At 48.1% G+C, this 17,524-nt stretch overlaps 2 protein-coding genes across 2 annotated transcripts; both read left to right on the top strand.

Moving 5' to 3' along the window:
* Positions 1 to 8,324: 8,324 nt before the first annotated feature.
* On the top strand, positions 8,325 to 9,062 carry LOC136493389 (14 kDa proline-rich protein DC2.15-like). The gene has a single exon (XM_066489469.1). The coding sequence runs from the start codon at positions 8,414 to 8,416 to the stop codon at positions 8,804 to 8,806; it is 393 nt and encodes a 130-aa protein (XP_066345566.1). The 5' UTR covers positions 8,325 to 8,413; the 3' UTR covers positions 8,807 to 9,062.
* A 5,484-nt stretch (positions 9,063 to 14,546) lies between these two features.
* LOC136493388 (14 kDa proline-rich protein DC2.15-like) lies at positions 14,547 to 15,423 on the top strand. The gene has a single exon (XM_066489467.1). It carries the CDS (start codon positions 14,668 to 14,670, stop codon positions 15,055 to 15,057), a length of 390 nt encoding a protein of 129 aa, XP_066345564.1. The 5' UTR covers positions 14,547 to 14,667; the 3' UTR covers positions 15,058 to 15,423.
* Positions 15,424 to 17,524: the final 2,101 nt, after the last annotated feature.

Genomic DNA, 17,524 nt, shown 5'->3' with positions numbered 1-17,524 from the left:
TTGATCTCTTGACCGGACATAGGTGATCGGACTCTGGCTGAACACTGTTCCACGTCCGGTTCTACTGATGTGGCAGCGCACAGAGAAGACCATGAGTGACTGGACGCTGGGCGAGTTCGGTCGGGCTTGACCGGACGCGTCCGGTCACGATTGGAACCTTACTGGAAGTGACCGGACGATGGGGTCCTATGCCCGATCCTACACTGTAGAGCGTCCGGTCACAACTTAAGTGCACTGATGACCATTGAGATCGGATGATCAGCATTTGAAGCAGGGGCCACGTGGCGTGCATCGCGCGACCGGATGCTGGGGTCCTACGTCCAGTCGATCTGACCGGCATGTCTGGTTGCCCTAATTTTTCAATGAGTAGAGAGCCAACGACTCTATTCATGGAGGCTCTCTATTTAAGCCCTATGGCCAGCTCAAGCTCACTCTCTTGGCCATTTACATTGACATAGCAACCTTGTGAGCTTAGCCAAAGTCCTCCCACTCATCTCCATCATTGATTCATCGTCTTTGTGAGATTGGGAGTGAATCCAAGTGCGTTGCTTGAGTGTTTGCATCTAGAGGCACTTGGTGTTCGTGTTTTGCTATGGGATTCGCTTGTTACTCTTGGTGGTTGCCACCACCTAGATGCTTGGAGTAACGAGGATCATCGAGCAGAGGTTGGTGATTGTCTCCGGCTCCGATCGTGGTGATTGTGAGGGGTTCTTGACCTTTCCCCGGCGGAGAGCCAAAAGATACTCTAGTAAATTTCTCGTGGCTTGTGTGATCCTCATCTTGTGTTGGTTGTGCGGCACCCTATTGAGGATTTGGTGGGTGATGCCAATCAGCTTGTGAACCTCCAAGTGAGTGAATCGCCACAACGAGGACTAGCTTGCCGGCAAGCAAGTGAACCTTGGTAAAAAATCATTGTGTCATCATTTGATTTTGAGGTGATTGGTATTTATTTGTATTCATCCTTGTGATTGATTGGTTTATTCATCGACTCGCCGGTATATCCATCTTGCTCTATCTCTTTATATTACCGTAAACTAGTTGTCAAGCTCTTTAGTGTAGCTAGTCGTGAGAGCTTGTTAGTTTGGTTAGTGTGGCTCTTTAGTTAGCCTTTGAGAGCACACTAACTTAGTGTAGCAACATATCCATTGTGTGGATAGAGACTATACAAAATAGAATTGGGTTGGTGGCTTGCAACCTCAAGTATAGTGCTAGCGCAAAATTCGCTTCGCCATCTTATTGACTAATCATTCGTCTTAGTGTTGTTGTAGAAATTTTTAATAGGCTATTCACCCCCTCTCTAGCCATTAGGACCTTTCAATTGGCCACTAGCGAGTCCATCCCTTTCCACCCCTCACTCTAAAGGCGCCCCGGAGCAGTTGTGAGCCCGTTGGTGTGCCAACCTTCAAACTCCTAGGCCTGAATGGGCCGTGGGAGTGTTTTCAGCTCTGTATCCCTCTTTACTTGTGGCAGTTCTTGGCCCATCGAATGGGGCAAACTATCATCCAGCGCGTCCTTCGAGGGAACAGCCAGAGGTGGCATGCGCACGTTTCTCGGAGAGGCGATGTGATGAGGCGCGCAAGCTCCAGGTGGACGTGGATGGTAATCCTCTGGTTTGCCTTGTCCCTTTCCTTGGAACCCGTGGTGAGTCCTTTGACATGGTTGTCGTATGACTTGGATAGGACTTGACGGCAGGCTCACGGTGGAGGTGACGAAGTGCCACAGTCTGGAGAAGGAGCTCGGCGAGGTGAAGGCCACCCTCCTAAAGGAGAGCAAAGAGCACGATGCCCTATGCATCGTCGTCTGGCTAGTCTACAGCGCCCTCGAGCTAGCCCCGGCGTAGGAGATGAGCTTGCCCGTGGTTCGTGCCGTCCAGATCATGGATCGGGCGCACGACATTGCGAGGGGCGCGTCCGCTTTGGTGTCAATTGGTTGTTCGTGATTGCTTGCTCTCACTATGAGAACATCGATCTGGCGACGATGAGCCAAGGCTTCACGCCCGGCTACTCCGATGCCAAGCTGGAGGACATCGAGAAGGAGGTGGATCCTCTGGCATAGGACTTATCTGTCAAGATAGAGGATGTGATCATCCCCAAAAAATTAGTTAGTTAGATAAATGAAGTGGTGGCCTTCTAATAAATGAACAAGTTTTAGTTCTTTTGTGTTATAAAAGGTTACTGCATTCTGACCCTTTTCTGTTGTTAAGGCTACAAAGCTTAAGGTGCGGGCGAAAGAACCATGATCACGCTGATGACCAAGAATGTCATAGCCGCTGGGGCATAGGTTCCTTGTAGTCTGACCAACTTTACTCAGTGTTCATTTCCACAGCTCTCGCTTTTAGATCTTAACGTGAGAAGGAGTCAGGCATAGCGATTGTTTCTGAATAGGTATGCTCTTATCAGCCCCCGAGTGAGGCCCGACCCTGTGCCATTGCTGGGGTCGGGTGTCACTAAGGATCGAGGACGAGATAGCGAAAAAGAAAGTATTTTTGTATTTCAGAAACACCACTCTTAGTTTTCATGGGTACATGCATATGCTAAGGGTAAAAACGACGTAGCTGCTCGATGTTCCATGCATTGATGAAGACCTTACTGTCGATGGTCTTGAGCTTGTAGGTGCCAGGTCCTTAGCTGTTCCACCCACACACGAGGAAGAGCCCCTGCATCTTCCTCGACCTCGTCATCGAGGTCGTTTGGTGGGGTAGCCCCTCCCTCGTGGACACTTTCGACGCATCCCTTGGGGGTACCTGCCATAAAACATTCTCGCGAGGGATGATGGCTCCCACGAGAAGGTCAAAGTCAGAGAGCGGCTCTGAATCTCCCATGAGAAGGTCGTGGAAAGATTTCACAACGTATTCGATCATCCCCATGAACTCATCATTCGTAGGGGATGGGTGCATGCGCTGCGCCACGAGGTGGCCAATGATCCCCGCAGCATTACGCAGACCAAACAAGAACGCTGCTAGGGCGCCCGAGTGAGGTGTTCTAGGGAGAGCGGTTCCAATCTAGCAAGTTGCATCATGGCATTGGCGAAGGAGAAAGTAAGGCGGCGTACCTCCTCTCGGGACGGTAGGGGTCCCAAGAAGGCGTCGACTTGGCGCTCCAACCTCCCATAGTCGAAGCCGAGGAGCCGGTCGCTCCTGGGGACATGGGCCTCTGGCATGTGCAACTGCAGCTCCTTAAGCGCCTCGACGATCGCGTCGTGGCCGGCGGAGTGGAGAGGTTGGACGGCGGCGGGAGCCTACGCCAACTCTCCCTTTGTCGTGACGATGAAGTCCAGGCTTCCAAAGTGCACGTGCGCGCTCGGGACCCAGCTGACTTCGTGACTAGCCATCCGAGGCCTGATGTGGACGCCAATACACGCAAAATGCCCCTACCTGGCGCGCCAACTGTCGGTATTTTGAACCACCGGCTACAAAATTTGTATCTGCACGTCTAGCCCGGATTATGTGCTCGGAGGACACAAGGATTTATACTGGTTTGGGCAAAATATCCCTACGTCCAGTCTGCTGCTGCTCGTGTTATCGACACTAGTTTGTAGTAGGGGTTACAAACGGGCGAGAGAGGGAGAAGGTCCCAAGTCTCTGGTGAAAAGATCGAACGGAGTTGAGTCTTGTTGAGCTCGTTTAGCCGTGTGCTTGTGCTTCTTCCCTCCCCTGGGGCATCCTGCTTCTCCTTTAGTAGATGAAGGGGAAGACGTAGGTTATAAAGAGAGAGAAAGAGAGAGAAAAGAAGAAAAGCAAGGGAGAAGAAGGCCTCTAGGGTCGTGGCGTCCTTCATCTCCGTTATGCGGGTCCCACCGGTCCCATAGATGATGACAGGGATGGCTCCACATCACGGCCTATTCATCACCGGCGCTATATGCAGGCGTCGTCAGCCGGTCGTGGCGCTCCACTCCATTCCGGCGGGTGGCGTGGTCAACAGGTACTCCTGTCAGAAGCCGTACGGGGATTAGGCAGCACAGCGTCGGCACGCCCGACACTGTTGACGACGTGAGCCCCCAGGTATGGTCCGTCGTGGCCACAGGTCACGTCGAGACGTGCCCGCTTCCCTCCCGGTGTCAGAAGTTTGACCCTGGGGTCGTACTCTTAGACCCGTAGTGGTTGGAGGCGGTATGGATCCCCGTCGGGCTAGACGGAACCCGCGCCCAAGGGTTCTGGCGAGACGAAACTCGCGCCCTTGGGGTTGGGCGAGACGGAGCCCACGCCCTTGGGGTCGGGCGAGACGGAGCCCGCGTCCTCGGGGTCGGGCGAGACGGATCCTGCGCCCTCGAGGTCGGGCGAGACCTTAAATACGTCTTGGACCATCCGAGCGAATTAACGTTCGTGGCTGTTAACTTCCTTCGTCCGGGTATCCCTAATATCGATACCATTCAGGCCTCTGTGCTCGAACTGAAGACAATTAGATGCTGACCCCGTATCACTAATAGTAAAGGGACAGGCGTAAAGCATTCTAAAACATTTCTTTGGCACTTGAGCATGGTACAAGAAACAAGCAGCCAACCCATATGACAAGTTGCTAAACTGAATAAATGATCAACCATCAAGCGAGAACAAACATCAACATGCATCGACCAATGCAGCAATCTTGGCCACTAGTGTTGTTCTACATTGAAACTTATTTCGACTCAAATATTCGAGGAACAAATCCGGATCATTCATCTAATCGCCCTCACATGCATGCATGCTCACGGGAATGTTAACGCACCACCAACTACTCTGTATTGCACCGATGGTTCTCCTATAACGCGCTCAAGCTGGGTGTGTGCGCCAACTTGCTGGGCCTCATCAAGGCCAAGGTGGGCGTGCCGCCCACGGAGCCATGCTGCCCGCTGCTGGAGGGCCTCGTCGACCTCTGCACCGCCATCAAAGGAGAGGTCCTCGGCATCAAGCTCAACCTGCCCGTCGACCTAAGCCTCATCCTCAACCACTCCGGCAAGACCGTGCCCACCGGCTTCAAGTGCCTCTAAGCAAACCGATGGATGGATGAGCGGGCATGCATGAGCAGGCCATGGCTTATCAGCCGGCTTTAATACCAGCCGAACAGGCTCATTCTTATGGCCTCAACAGAAAAACGTTGTTTTGCTATTCATTCGTTTTAGCGTATGCTTATTGGTTGGTACGTACGTTGTCATACGCATGTTGCAGTTTGAGACCACCTTTCGCTTTTCCCTGAACTATTTGGATTATTCTTCTGTATTCGGCAATCTTGTTATATGAATAAAATTACTTCTTCAGTTTGCAGTTTTTTGTCCTGTGTTGCATTTCAGCTGCAGCAAAATCACCTTAGACACTTTTTTGGGACTCTATTGAGTAGTATTATAGACTGAACGTTCAATTCGCTACTTAAGGAAGAGTTGAACGGTCTTAATTTTGTTAAAATTAGGCAACAATAATACCAAAAATCTAGTGAGATGATATAAAATATATAGGAAAAATCTCATAATTTTCAACGACACACTCAATATTTTCTTAGCATCCATTATATTCAGCTATTATGTTTATTTAGTGAGATGATATAAAAAGTATAGGAAAAAACAGAAAAAGTCCAAAAATTACTCGCCATATATAAGGATATTGTCCATATAACGTTTAAACCAACTTTGTATTATTTTAAAAAAAACAATCCCCTCCCATAACAGAATTCCCCAATTTATAAGAGCTTAAGTATTCTGGCCCTAATCTCAAGGACCGACAACAACTATGCACTTAAACCAATATATAAATCTGGTAGCCTGCCTAGTATCCATGAAAAACCTTAATGGCGCTACTTTTACATTTTATGACCAGATATTGGGTTTTAATACAACACATCCCATACTTAGATTGCAGCGGAAATAATATTACAAACCAGCATGCTTGAATTGAAATACATAAAAATTACAATCAAGTTAGGCAAACCTGATGGTCAAGGACATTTTCTCGTCATCAGTGAGGTCACTGGTGTTGGGACACCACCACTGCACCGGCACGCGCCTAGGGGGAACACAACAATGGTTAAAGGCTCTAGGTGCTTTGCCATCAGCAATGGCAACTCGGTGGCGCTCCGTCGTGACGTCTGGCGGCGGATCGGATCCCATGAGTTCGGCTCAAATTCGAGCGGCTAGTGCAAGCGTGGACTCCTAGAGGTGGATCTGGACCTAGATTAAGCGAATGCAGGACCGGAGTTGCTTAGAGCAAGCATGGCTGCGATGGTGACTATGGGTACGACAAAGCACGTGCACGGCAACAGCGTTCTAATCGTTTCAGTGATGCATTGAGTTGGTATGACAGGGAATGAGTTTCACCGCGACATGGCAAGACTATTTCACAACTAAGTTAAGTGAGTGAAAGAGAGATAGACAAAGGAAGGGCTGACCACGTGAGCTCGCATGCAGCGGCAATGGTGATCGATAGTGCGGAAATCAGTCTAATAAGGGACCTTTAACATGCATGGACGGCCGTTGATGGTCCTTAGGGTGCGGTTGGTTGCCTGCATTGGCTCTCAGCCAGGATCTGCGGGTGCCAGAATATGCGCTTGCTGTTTGGTTCGTGTATTTGTCGGGCCAGGCTCTGCGCGTGCAAGGAACCCCCGCAGGCCGCAGCCAGGCTCTTGAGGAACGCAGAAATCGGCCGTTTTTGCCGGGCCAGGCTCGCGTGGTGCCGGTAATTAGCCATCTAATCATGTTATTAATGTATTATTAGCACATATTAAATGATATTAACATATTTCAATTAATATTAAGGAGTAATAAGATAAGCTAAGAGCCCATTAACGGTGCCCTGATCAGGGGCCATCCCTATAACTGCCCAACGGTCTGTTCCCAGTCCACCCCGAGGAATAAGAGAAGGCATCCGCAGCCGTGAGGCGTGCAGGGAATTAGGAAAGCTAAACACCTCCTGATCACGTTTTCCTCATGTGTGGATCTGAAGACCGTGTCCGACCGCCGGCCACCCCGTGCCGGCGTCCTCTCCTCACCGACACCCTCAACTCCTCGCCTGCTTCCTCACCAAGCAGGCATGGTCTTCGCTAGGATCCAGAAGGTCTCTCTAATAGGGTAAGTCTAATCATATACTAATTAAGTCTTAGGTGTTCTTGTAATTAGGCTAATTAAGATCATGCATAAGTGATAATATCTAACAATAAGATAATAGTTCGTCCGTAATAAATGTCATGATCATGATTATTTATATATTTTCATCTTATGTAACCCGTCTTCATGCGAGCAACCAAACATGTTCTCGAAACAGCCTGGCTTGTGCAAACAGGCAACCAAACGCTATGCTCTTGCATGCATTGGGCCTGGCTACCGAGAGTCGGGCTCCTCCCATGTGAGCTAGGATGAGTTCATCCACGAACCAAACAGACTCTAACTCAAATAATTGGACCATGAATTCCTGCTAAAAATAAGAATTTAAATGACATTCACCATAGTTATAGGGCTTAAATCTAATCAACTCTAGAAGTTTTGGTGACTATGTGTATGCAAGAATGTACCATGTGAAAATGAGAAAAAATGGACACTCTGCACTTACCATAGAAATTTCGCTAGGACGAATTTCACAACAATGCGACACAATATTGCTCCACCGGAGGCCTAGTTGATCCTTCTAAACAACTTGAAAAGATATGTGTTAATTCTTCTTTGTGCAAAATCTTCAAGCCAACTCTTGCCAAAATTGAGCTTTCTTACCACCTCGATCAATTCAAACTATTAACAGCTTGTTTGGTTTGGCAGATCGGTCCAGAATGATCCGATCCTAAGACTGAACTTTTGTGATGTTTGTTTGGTTTGCGTCGTCAGTCTGTGCCGCTAAGGTCCAGCAGCGCCCTGCAATCTTCGTTTTTCTTGTGAAGCGAACAACCGTGCGTCCGTGCCCTTACATGTCAAACTAAACGCAGATTAACACAGCAATCACAGGGATGTTTTGAAGTCCACCGGTTGGCGCCCTTCGTCTCATAGCTTTACTGTCCTCTGACTAACACAACAATTTTTAAAACCCATTTCCATGGCATCCTCATCATGTTACAAAGGTACAAACCAGCCAACCCATATGCCAAGTTGCTAAACTAAACTACGATATCCACCATCCAGCGAGAACAAACGTCAACATGCATCGACCAATGCAGCAATCTTGATCGCTAGCACTGTACAGCTTTATATATCTGAAAAAAAATCCAGATCACCCATCAAATAATAATCACCGTCACATGCATCCATGGTCACGGGAAGCTTAACGCTCTAATAATTTAGTGAACGTTCTCGTTCAAAAAATAAAATTCAGTGAACATTGCACCGATGTTTGCTCCTATAAACGGCACACCGAGCAGCATCCATGAACCATCACAGGCGCTGAGCAGTCGAGTTATTAAGGCCGCCCAGCCTAATCACTCCGCTTCGTGCTTGTGATCGAGCAGCTGTTGCTGTGTGTGTAACAATGGCAGGCAAGGCCTCCTCGGTCGCGCTGTTCCTGGCCGTGAACCTGGCGGTGTTCGCCATGGCCAGCGCCAGCGGCGGCGACTGCCCCACGCCGCCAACGCCGTCGACGCCGACCCCGACGCCGGCCTCGTCCGGCAAGTGCCCCCGCGACGCGCTCAAGCTGGGCGTGTGCGCCAATATTCTGGGCCTGATCAAGGCCAAGGTGGGCGTGCCGCCCACGGAACCCTGCTGCCCGCTGCTGGAGGGGCTCGTCGACCTCGAGGCCGCACTCTGCCTCTGCACCGCCATCAAGGGCAAAATCCTTGGTATCAACCTCAACCTGCCCATCGACCTCAGCCTCATCCTCAACCACTGCGGCAAGACCGTGCCCACCGGATTCAAGTGCCTCTAAGCATGCATTCATCAGCCGCGCGCTCGTCGTCGCTGAAGAGTGTTCTGGATCGCTTGAATTCAGGTTTATTTTGTTTTGTATACGTGCAAGCTGCTCTGTATGCATGCGATGGCCACGCACGTAGCTCTTGTTTGATCAGCTTTGCTTCTGTTGCTTGATTTCCGACATGTCTGGTTTAATCATTTTGTATTCGATTTCGATCGGTGCGTATGAATAAATACTTTTATCTGTTCAGTACGTACGTACATGTTCTAAATTCGATTCAGCTTGTACCGTATTCTTAATACAGTGTGTACGTGAGACGTGCCCTTTGCAAACTTTGCTAATTTGCACGTAAGTGTACGTAATGGATGGATTCTCCGGTATAAATTACAAGTAGCACAGCTAGATTTTATTTTATATAATCGATCATAGGCTAAACGACTTTGGCACGGCGCACGCGATCGGTGCCCGCGCGCATTTAGCCAACTTTATATTTGATCCTTGTCCCCTTTAATGAAATACAGACCAACAATGGGTTTGTTTGAGGAAAAAACGGTAATGTTGCGGTGCGGGTGTCCGTCTGCCCGGACGCTCTTTGGTAGGCCGCAACGCGAGCCTAATTATTCCCTTCCATCCGCTCGGGAGTTTCGTAGAAAAAATCATCTCGTCCACTCGCCCCTATCCTCTCGTCCACTCGTTCCTATCTACTCTAGGGGCAATGCCCACCACCGCCGCAAGCCAAGAGGCACGAACACGCCAAGGAAAGTCAGCAAATCTAGACAAGCGCTACCCCGGTCGTGGCCGGCTTGGGTTTCCCAATGGGCTACTCAGAGCTGGTGCTCTCGAACCAGCTGCTCCACCTCCTCCTGCTGTTGGGGTACATCCGTCGCTTACTCCTCTGGGCGTTCGAGGCCGTGGCTTCGGTGACCTACTGGATCTCGAGGACGACCACCATGTGCTGCTATAGGATGGCGCGGCACGTGGTTGCCATCTCTCAATCGTGCGGCCGCTGCCTCCTAGCCGCGTCGCGGAGCCGCCGACCCGTTGCTGGGCCGCTGCCCCCGGCACGCCGACGAGCCTCCATTCTTCCAAGCAGCAAGGAGATGTTACGCTGAAAGCACATGTTGCAAGTGTATGTTTCAGAAGTATATTGCAAGTGTTTCATACGTGTTGCAAAAGTTGATCGGGGATGTTGCATATGTTGCAATGGTTGTACACGTATGTTACAAGCTTCTATCCCCAATGTTTCATCTATGTTTTCAACATACGTTGCAAGTGCGTTTACTTGGATGTTGTATATGTTTCACACATGTGTGACAATTATTTTATATGAATGTTGCGTATGTTTGCAATGGTTTTCAATCGTTCTTTATGTGTTTCTTGCAAGTGTTTGAGAAGCATGTTTCAAGTGTTTTATTTGTCTTCGGATATATGTTGTAAGTATTGCATCTGAATGTTTTAAAAGTAGATCAGGTGTTGCAAGATCACCCGTCTGCTGCAGCTGCCAGATGCGGTGCGAGGGGGCGAGCGGGGCGCATACATCACGTGGGGCCACATGGGGGCGAAGCGCCACGGGCGCAGACGTCATGTCGGGCTGACGCGGGGGCGGAGTGCAAGTGCGGAACGGGGTGCAGGCGCTAGCCGTACCGAGGAAAAAGAGAGTAGCGCCGCTAAAAAAAACTCGACCTACGGTGGGCAGACAGCCCCGCAACTTTGTGCTTAAGGAAGAAGATCTTCTCACGCAGGCCGAGAAAACCTCCGAACCCCGTGCCTCGCCCTTACATAGGGGCTAGAAATCCTGTGAGTGGACCGGTCCATTAACCTGTGTTTTGGAAAACTCGGGACAGGGGATTTTTTTTTAACTTCGGTAGACGAACGAGCGCACCCGTGGAGGCTCAAACCCTGCACGCGAGAGCGCCGACCGGACATCCTGACCAATCGGTACGAGGAGAAATGCAAAGTATCTATTCCCAGGCACATCGGTGCTCTCATGTCTGACCAGGTTCGATCTGAATGTGCACGAGAGAGTAGTAGTCGCAGCAGCTTGCTCCCCAATGGCACGCGCCGTACGTGTACGCGCACGTTGCCGTACCTGGGAAATTCGTGCTTCACTTCCAACCAAATTCCAACGGCTACGACGAGGGAGGTTGCCAGGCTGTTGCGGGGCAGGCTTCGCCACGGGCTTTCTCTCTTTCTGGGCCTGCGGCCCGTGGCATTTGGTCATTGTGGAGTTTGGGTTGGAACTCCGAAGGGAAAAAGGTCTTTGCCGCGTGAGGGACTCGGCAGACTGCTAATCGAGTGAGGCCTCCTTTGGAACGTATTTCCAAACTATAAGTGGTTTTAATTTTTTTTATATCTATTTTGCTATGTATTTAGATATAATAATAATATGTTATTAGGTCTATATATAAAGTAAAATGGATAAATAAAAAAGTCAAAGTGACTTATAATTCGGAACGGATGGAGTATGATTTTTTCCTATTCCTACGTTTTTCTTGTGAAAAATAAACTGATTCTTGTGAAATTCCTGTGTTTCAAAGGGGCCATGAAAATGGAGAAATACCTTCCTTTCCTTGAACGAACAGTGCATGCTTTGCTGATGCTAAAAAGCTGCTAACCAACTAAAGACGTAGTTAGCCGAGTTCTATACGGTGGTCTAGCTCTAGTTGCTACCCAAGGCAATGAAACCATCTATCTACGCACCACGCGCATCATCGTCAGAGGCAAGGGCCATCGCGCAGGAGCTGCTGCAGGCGTATCTCAGCCTCCCGGAATGCTCCAAAGCAACCAGAATCTGACTGTGTTGAGTTCGTAAAATTTGGGAATTTTGCTACTGTGGCACTTTCGTTTTTATTTGGCAATTAGTGTTCAATCATGAACTAATTAGGCTCAAAACGTTCGTCTCGCAATTTCCAACCAAACTGTGCAATTAGTTTTTTTCGTCTACATCTAATGCTCCATGCACATATCGCAAGATTCGATATGATGACTACTGTAGCACTTTTTGAGAAAGTTTTTGGGAACTAAACACAGCCTCACAAACACAACACACACCCATGGTCAGGTCGATCATTCCGTCCCTCCCAGCAAGTCCACAGCCGCTCGCTGTTTCGACGAAGCGCGCGTGCGATAAGATCGAGTAATCTAGATTAATCCCGAATAATAATGGAGGCTATGGCTCTGTTCGCTTGAGCTTATAAGCTAAAATTAGCCATAATTTTTCAGTCATGGAATATTTTTTTTTTTTCATAACAAATCAGTTCTACAAATCAATCGCAGCAGCCATAAGTCCTGCCGAGCCAAGCCTATAGATCCATATCTCGGAACCTGTTCCGGCCGCAACTTTATTCGTTCCGCCTCCCAGGCCAGTTGATCTGTCGAAACACGTTCTTCTCTATCGGTGGATAGCAGGCACCGCCCGGTCGAAACGTATACCAACAAAACCACGCATGGACCTTGTACCATACCAAACCATGGATAGCAGGATCAGTGCGTCCGTCCAGCGACCCGTGATCGCGGCTCAGGACGGACCGGGAAGCCAAACGACGCTGCATACGACGGCAAAGGCCCCAGTCATGACAGATATTTCAGATTTGAGATCTTGTGCGTGCGTATGTGTGGCGTATACCAATTCATAGCAGTTCCAGTGCACGGTGCAGAACAAAAAAGAGGACCGACAGACCAGCTGGCCACTGCACTACAGCCTACAGGGACCAGCTGGGAGCTAGCCAGGTAACCCTGACGAGACTGGGACGCATCAACTGTCGAATGAATGATCGAATCCAATGGGCCGCCGGCCTCAGGTCTTGACTGTAGTACTCTGCGGTACGTATGCCGGTATGCATGCATGCAGTAATGTCTGATCACCGTACAGTCGTTGAAATTCGAATCATATAGCATTCCGCGGAAGAGAAAGCAGATGCCTCCTCGGCATGCAGTCACCATGAGGTTTGAGGTGGAGCTGTTGAGGGCGAAAACCACGGCAACCAACATGAGGACACAGCAACAGCCGCACGCTGGTTTGTTGGCTCGCACTGTGCGGCCCGTGAGCGCGCCGGGCTGGCCGATTCTCTCGCGCGTACCCCATCGCCAGGCCAGCAGCGCAACATCTCCTGCTGTGTGGTGTATAATGTAGACTGTAGTGAGCAGCTGGCTATCGATGGGGACGGCAACAACTGGGAGCCTGGGAGGCGACGCTAATGTGCCCCTGCCAGGTTCGGGCGCGTCGGCCCCATGGTTCGGGCTAGCTTCCAAGCCATCCTCTCAGCTTTTCCTTGCCACGACACTACTGCCAGAACAAGGCTCAAAGAAACGTACCGTTCGCCCAGCTCCCACGTGGGCTTCTTCTGCCTACCGGCTTGCAGCCTATTCGGTTGGCTGGTTCGTATCGTTGCTGGTTCGTGAAAAAATACTACTGGCTGGTTTGTGTGAGAGAAAAATACTGTTTCGACTGAAAATTTACGATTGTTTACGACAAGCCGCAGCCAAACGAACAGGCTGTTGATCATTCAGAGCAAGCCAAATTAAATAGAGATCAGAAATGCAGAAACAATTCGCTAGGGTAGTTAGTCAATAGCCATGCATGGATGATTACACTGCGTGGTTTATGAGCTCTTTCATTTAACATCCCAAACCGAGCTATACAACAATTATCGAGTACTCGACAGGAGTGAGAGCCCAGTATTGTGAGTGACACTGAAGCACAACTGCACAAGCAACTTAGGAATGCTCATCCGTTGGGCTACCGCCACTTTGGGGAGAGTTGGCCCAAGTATTCTGTGATCGCCTTGCATTAGTGGGCCAGGAACTGGACGTACCTCTACTTACGAGCCAAAACATACATATTTGGTTAAAAAAGGATAGAAATCGTTTCAAAAAAAAAAAAGATACAAATACCAAGTTTTTATGTAGGCTAAAGCAAAGGTGACATATAAAAAACAGAGGGAGTATTTAAGACTAGGAAAACAGGTATGGCCTTTGGGCCCTATGCCGGAAGAGATTATTTAAGACTAGGAAAACAGGTATGATCTTTGGGCCCTATGCCGGAAGAGATATAACAATTAATGGACTTCAGGTTTCTAATAAACAATATGCGAAGATGCTGCATACTCGATCTGTCCCGTAATAAATAATAACTTTCTAAAAAAATCAGAGAACGCCGGGCAACAAAATGCATATACTGTCATCTCCTTTTCTCTCTCGGAGGATATCTCCTAGATTTGGTAGTTAATATTTGTATATGCATCTATATGATTAGCTTATGCATTTGGATGCAATGTCCTATATTTTTTTATGGGACAAATTTGAAACCCTCGAGAAGTTATTTGTTTTAAGATGAAGGGAGAGTCAAATGGGAGTTGTATATATCTTACTTAGAGCTTATGTGGTGCGGCACCTGCACCGGCTCCGTGTGCGGCTCAGCAGCGGATAGAGTCGCACCAAATGAGGCCACGAGGAGAAACGCTTCAGCACTAAACACAAAGCCGGGGCCGTTGAGGTAGCAAAACCTAGCTCCGACGGAAGGGCTTAGGCTCCAGCACCGGAGCATGACGAGAGTCGCACCAAACAAGGCCTTATACATGGCATAGCAGCTTTGAAAAAAAAAGTGACATGACATATTATTGGGAGTACTAGACGAGGGATCGAGCTCGTGCAAATTTACCTTATTATTATAAGGTGCCATGTGGTAGCTACATATATATATACAGAAAAGGAGAGCTACATAAGGTCTCAAGTTTCTCCTATAAATACCCCATACCCCCCTCCCTAACCATCCCATCTCACTGCTAGCTAGAACAAGCATAGTCGTCTCTTCTTTCTGCTTCCAGTTATTATCCACGAGCTAGTGCGCTGCAGGGCAGGGACTTGCAACTTGAGCCATGGCATCCAAGGCCGTCCTCTTCGTGGCTCTCAACCTCCTGTTGTTCACAGTGGCCAACGCCTGCGGCAGCTGCCAGACCCCAACGCCGCCACCGCCGCCGCCTCCTGCTACTCCACCCCCTCCATCCAGCGGCAAGTGCCCGCTGAACGCGCTCAAGTTCGGCGTGTGCGCCAATGTGCTCGGCCTCGTCAAAGGCGAGGCTGGTAAGGTGCCTGCTGAGCCATGCTGCAACCTCATCAAAGGCCTTGTAGACCTCGAGGCCGCCGTCTGCCTCTGCACGGCCATCAAGGCCAACGTGCTCGGCATCGTCATCGATGTCCCTATCAAGCTCAGCGCCCTCGTCAACTACTGTGGCAAGTGCGTGCCCAAGGGCTACATCTGTGCGTAAGCTCCGCGCGGTTCCACGCGCGCTCGTAGCCGTTCACGTACGTAATTAATTAAGCACGCACCCTGCATGGCACACATGCATTGTGTCTGCTGATCTCTTCTGTCTAGCTCATTTGTGCACCTTCGGGGGTTCTACAAACCTGTAGAACCATTCCGGCCAAATACTTGTCAGTTCGCATGTACTGTCTCTTGTTGAATTTCCATTTTCTTTTGTATTTGATCATTTCTTCATAAGAGTCCGACATCTTCTCAAAGAAAAAAGAGGAATGTTGCTTGTAGTTTTTATATTTATGTAATCTGTTGAGAGTCATTTGTTGTGTATGTAAAATCAAGCACTTGAACTTGTAATACTTATTCGATTTGTTAATTGCTCCTATCTTTTGGAGGAAGAATAATGTCATTTGGTTAATCTCTAGTGGTCTACTTTTACTAGGATTCTAGCGCAATTACAACATGTTTTTTCCCTTCTCCAAACAACAAGCATTTGAAATCTTAGATCTCTGTCGAGTGACTAAAATCACTTAGGTCCATATATTTCAGATAGCCACCGATATAACTCTAGCATGCACCCCTCCCCCTCTCTCCCTTTGTTTTTGCCTCCCTTAGTAATCCTACTTAGGGTCTATTTGGATTTCTTAATTAGCTTTTAAAGTTTGCTAAGGCATTATTTGGATCCACAACTAATATGTCGAGTATTGCTTTATCAACACCCCGCTAATAACAAATGGTTGTAAGCGTGGTTTCCCACTGGCTAATACATGTATTATTTACTTCTAAGGGATCCAAATAAATCCTTCTATGCATCCCTCATAGTGTGTTACCAACTAAATAAACCTCACCTCTAGCTTTGTCTAGTTAGTTCTTCTTTGTCGCCCATTTTCTTGCAGCTAGATCTTCCACGCCAAGAATATCCTAGGAGTTATGCTTGCAAAGCACTAGGCGTGCCTAACTTCATCATCCACAAAATGACTAAGATGGTAGCATCGTCATCTTGCAAAGCCACCACATAGTGCCATGCCTCTAGAGTCCATTTGATCCCTTTGTATATAGCCATAAATATATGAGGCTGAAATCACTTGATATATAAGCCTAATTAAACTCACTGGAATTGATGAAGGTGTTATCAACAAAGAATAATAAGGCCTCACAAGGAATCAACAACGAGGCTAATATTTAATTTTTTGGTGATGGATTTTGTGACGTAACAACAAATTCTTTCTTTTTTTCCCTTTTTGCAAGACCTAATAACCTCTTCATCGGAGGTGTTTTACCTGCGACGATAGTGAGATGTTAATTCAACGAGAAAACTATTAGCGTAGTTGGGCCCACACAAAATAAAAGTTACTCCAATAACAATTGGATGAATGAGTGGACATGAAGCGTTGGGGTGCTCTGTTTGTTTTTTTATTCGGTTATTTCACAGTTGTGCCTTCGTCAGACTGTGATTCCGTCAGACTATAGTGGCCAACATTCTAGGAAAAATTATGGGACAGAGGGAGTACCTTGAATGGTATTCTACCAAATACTACATTTTGTAGCTAGTCAAACTATTTAGTTTTGACAAAATTTATAAAGAGTATTGATGGTTAGGACTTCAAATAGGTATGTTATAAAAATATATATAATATTTAATATAATGATACTTCTTTGATATCATAAATATTTACTTCTCTCCGTTTGTGTTTACTTGGCAGCAACTTTTTACTGTAGCAAATTTGACCATCTGTTTTTTCTTCTAAAAAAATCTTAGATACTTCAATGTATATAACACTAATGAAGTATGTTCAATAAAGAATCATATATGTGAAAACTTGATGTATCTAAAAATCTTTTACAGAAAAAACGTATGATCAAAATTGCTACAGTAAAAATTCGGTGGCAAGTAAACGAAAACGGAGGTAGTATAATTTTTTTGAGCATGAGATATTTTGACTAAGCAAATATGCTAGAGTTGCAAAAAAAAAATACAGTTGGCATATACCGTAGAGTAGCAGTTCTAATATTTCGTTTTAAACAAAGAAGACCACATTGTAGCTCAGCTCCGGCCTCCGGAGAATTGTATGGCCCGTGACTACGGGGATGCTCCAGTGCAGAGGTCCGGAGGGCCCAGACGATGCAGATAGCAGTATCTGATAGGCTGATACCGGATTACCAGCCAGTCCTCCAAGCCGGGATAGCGTAGCTTTGCACAGCTGCACGAGCAAAAGCCAAAAGCTGCTGGCGCGTGATGGGATAGGCACAGCACAGTGCACCAAGCCCGTGAGACGACATGCGTTTTGTACAGTACTCCTCTAGCCTGGTGGGGACGTCGAGGCAAACAGCAGCAGCCTGTCTGCCTGGGCCAGGCATTTCCAGTGAGGACGGAACCAAACAGGCCCGCAATTTCTGAATACCCGCATGCGCCGATCCTGGGCGCCGGCTCGCAGGGGTGAAGAAAGAAGAGGAGGCTCTCGCCCGGTCCCGATTTT

Source organism: Miscanthus floridulus, chromosome 11 (assembly GCF_019320115.1).
Source record: "Miscanthus floridulus cultivar M001 chromosome 11, ASM1932011v1, whole genome shotgun sequence".
In the NCBI taxonomy this organism is placed as follows: domain Eukaryota; kingdom Viridiplantae; phylum Streptophyta; class Magnoliopsida; order Poales; family Poaceae; genus Miscanthus; species Miscanthus floridulus.
This window is presented reverse-complemented; position numbering and strand designations above follow the sequence as displayed.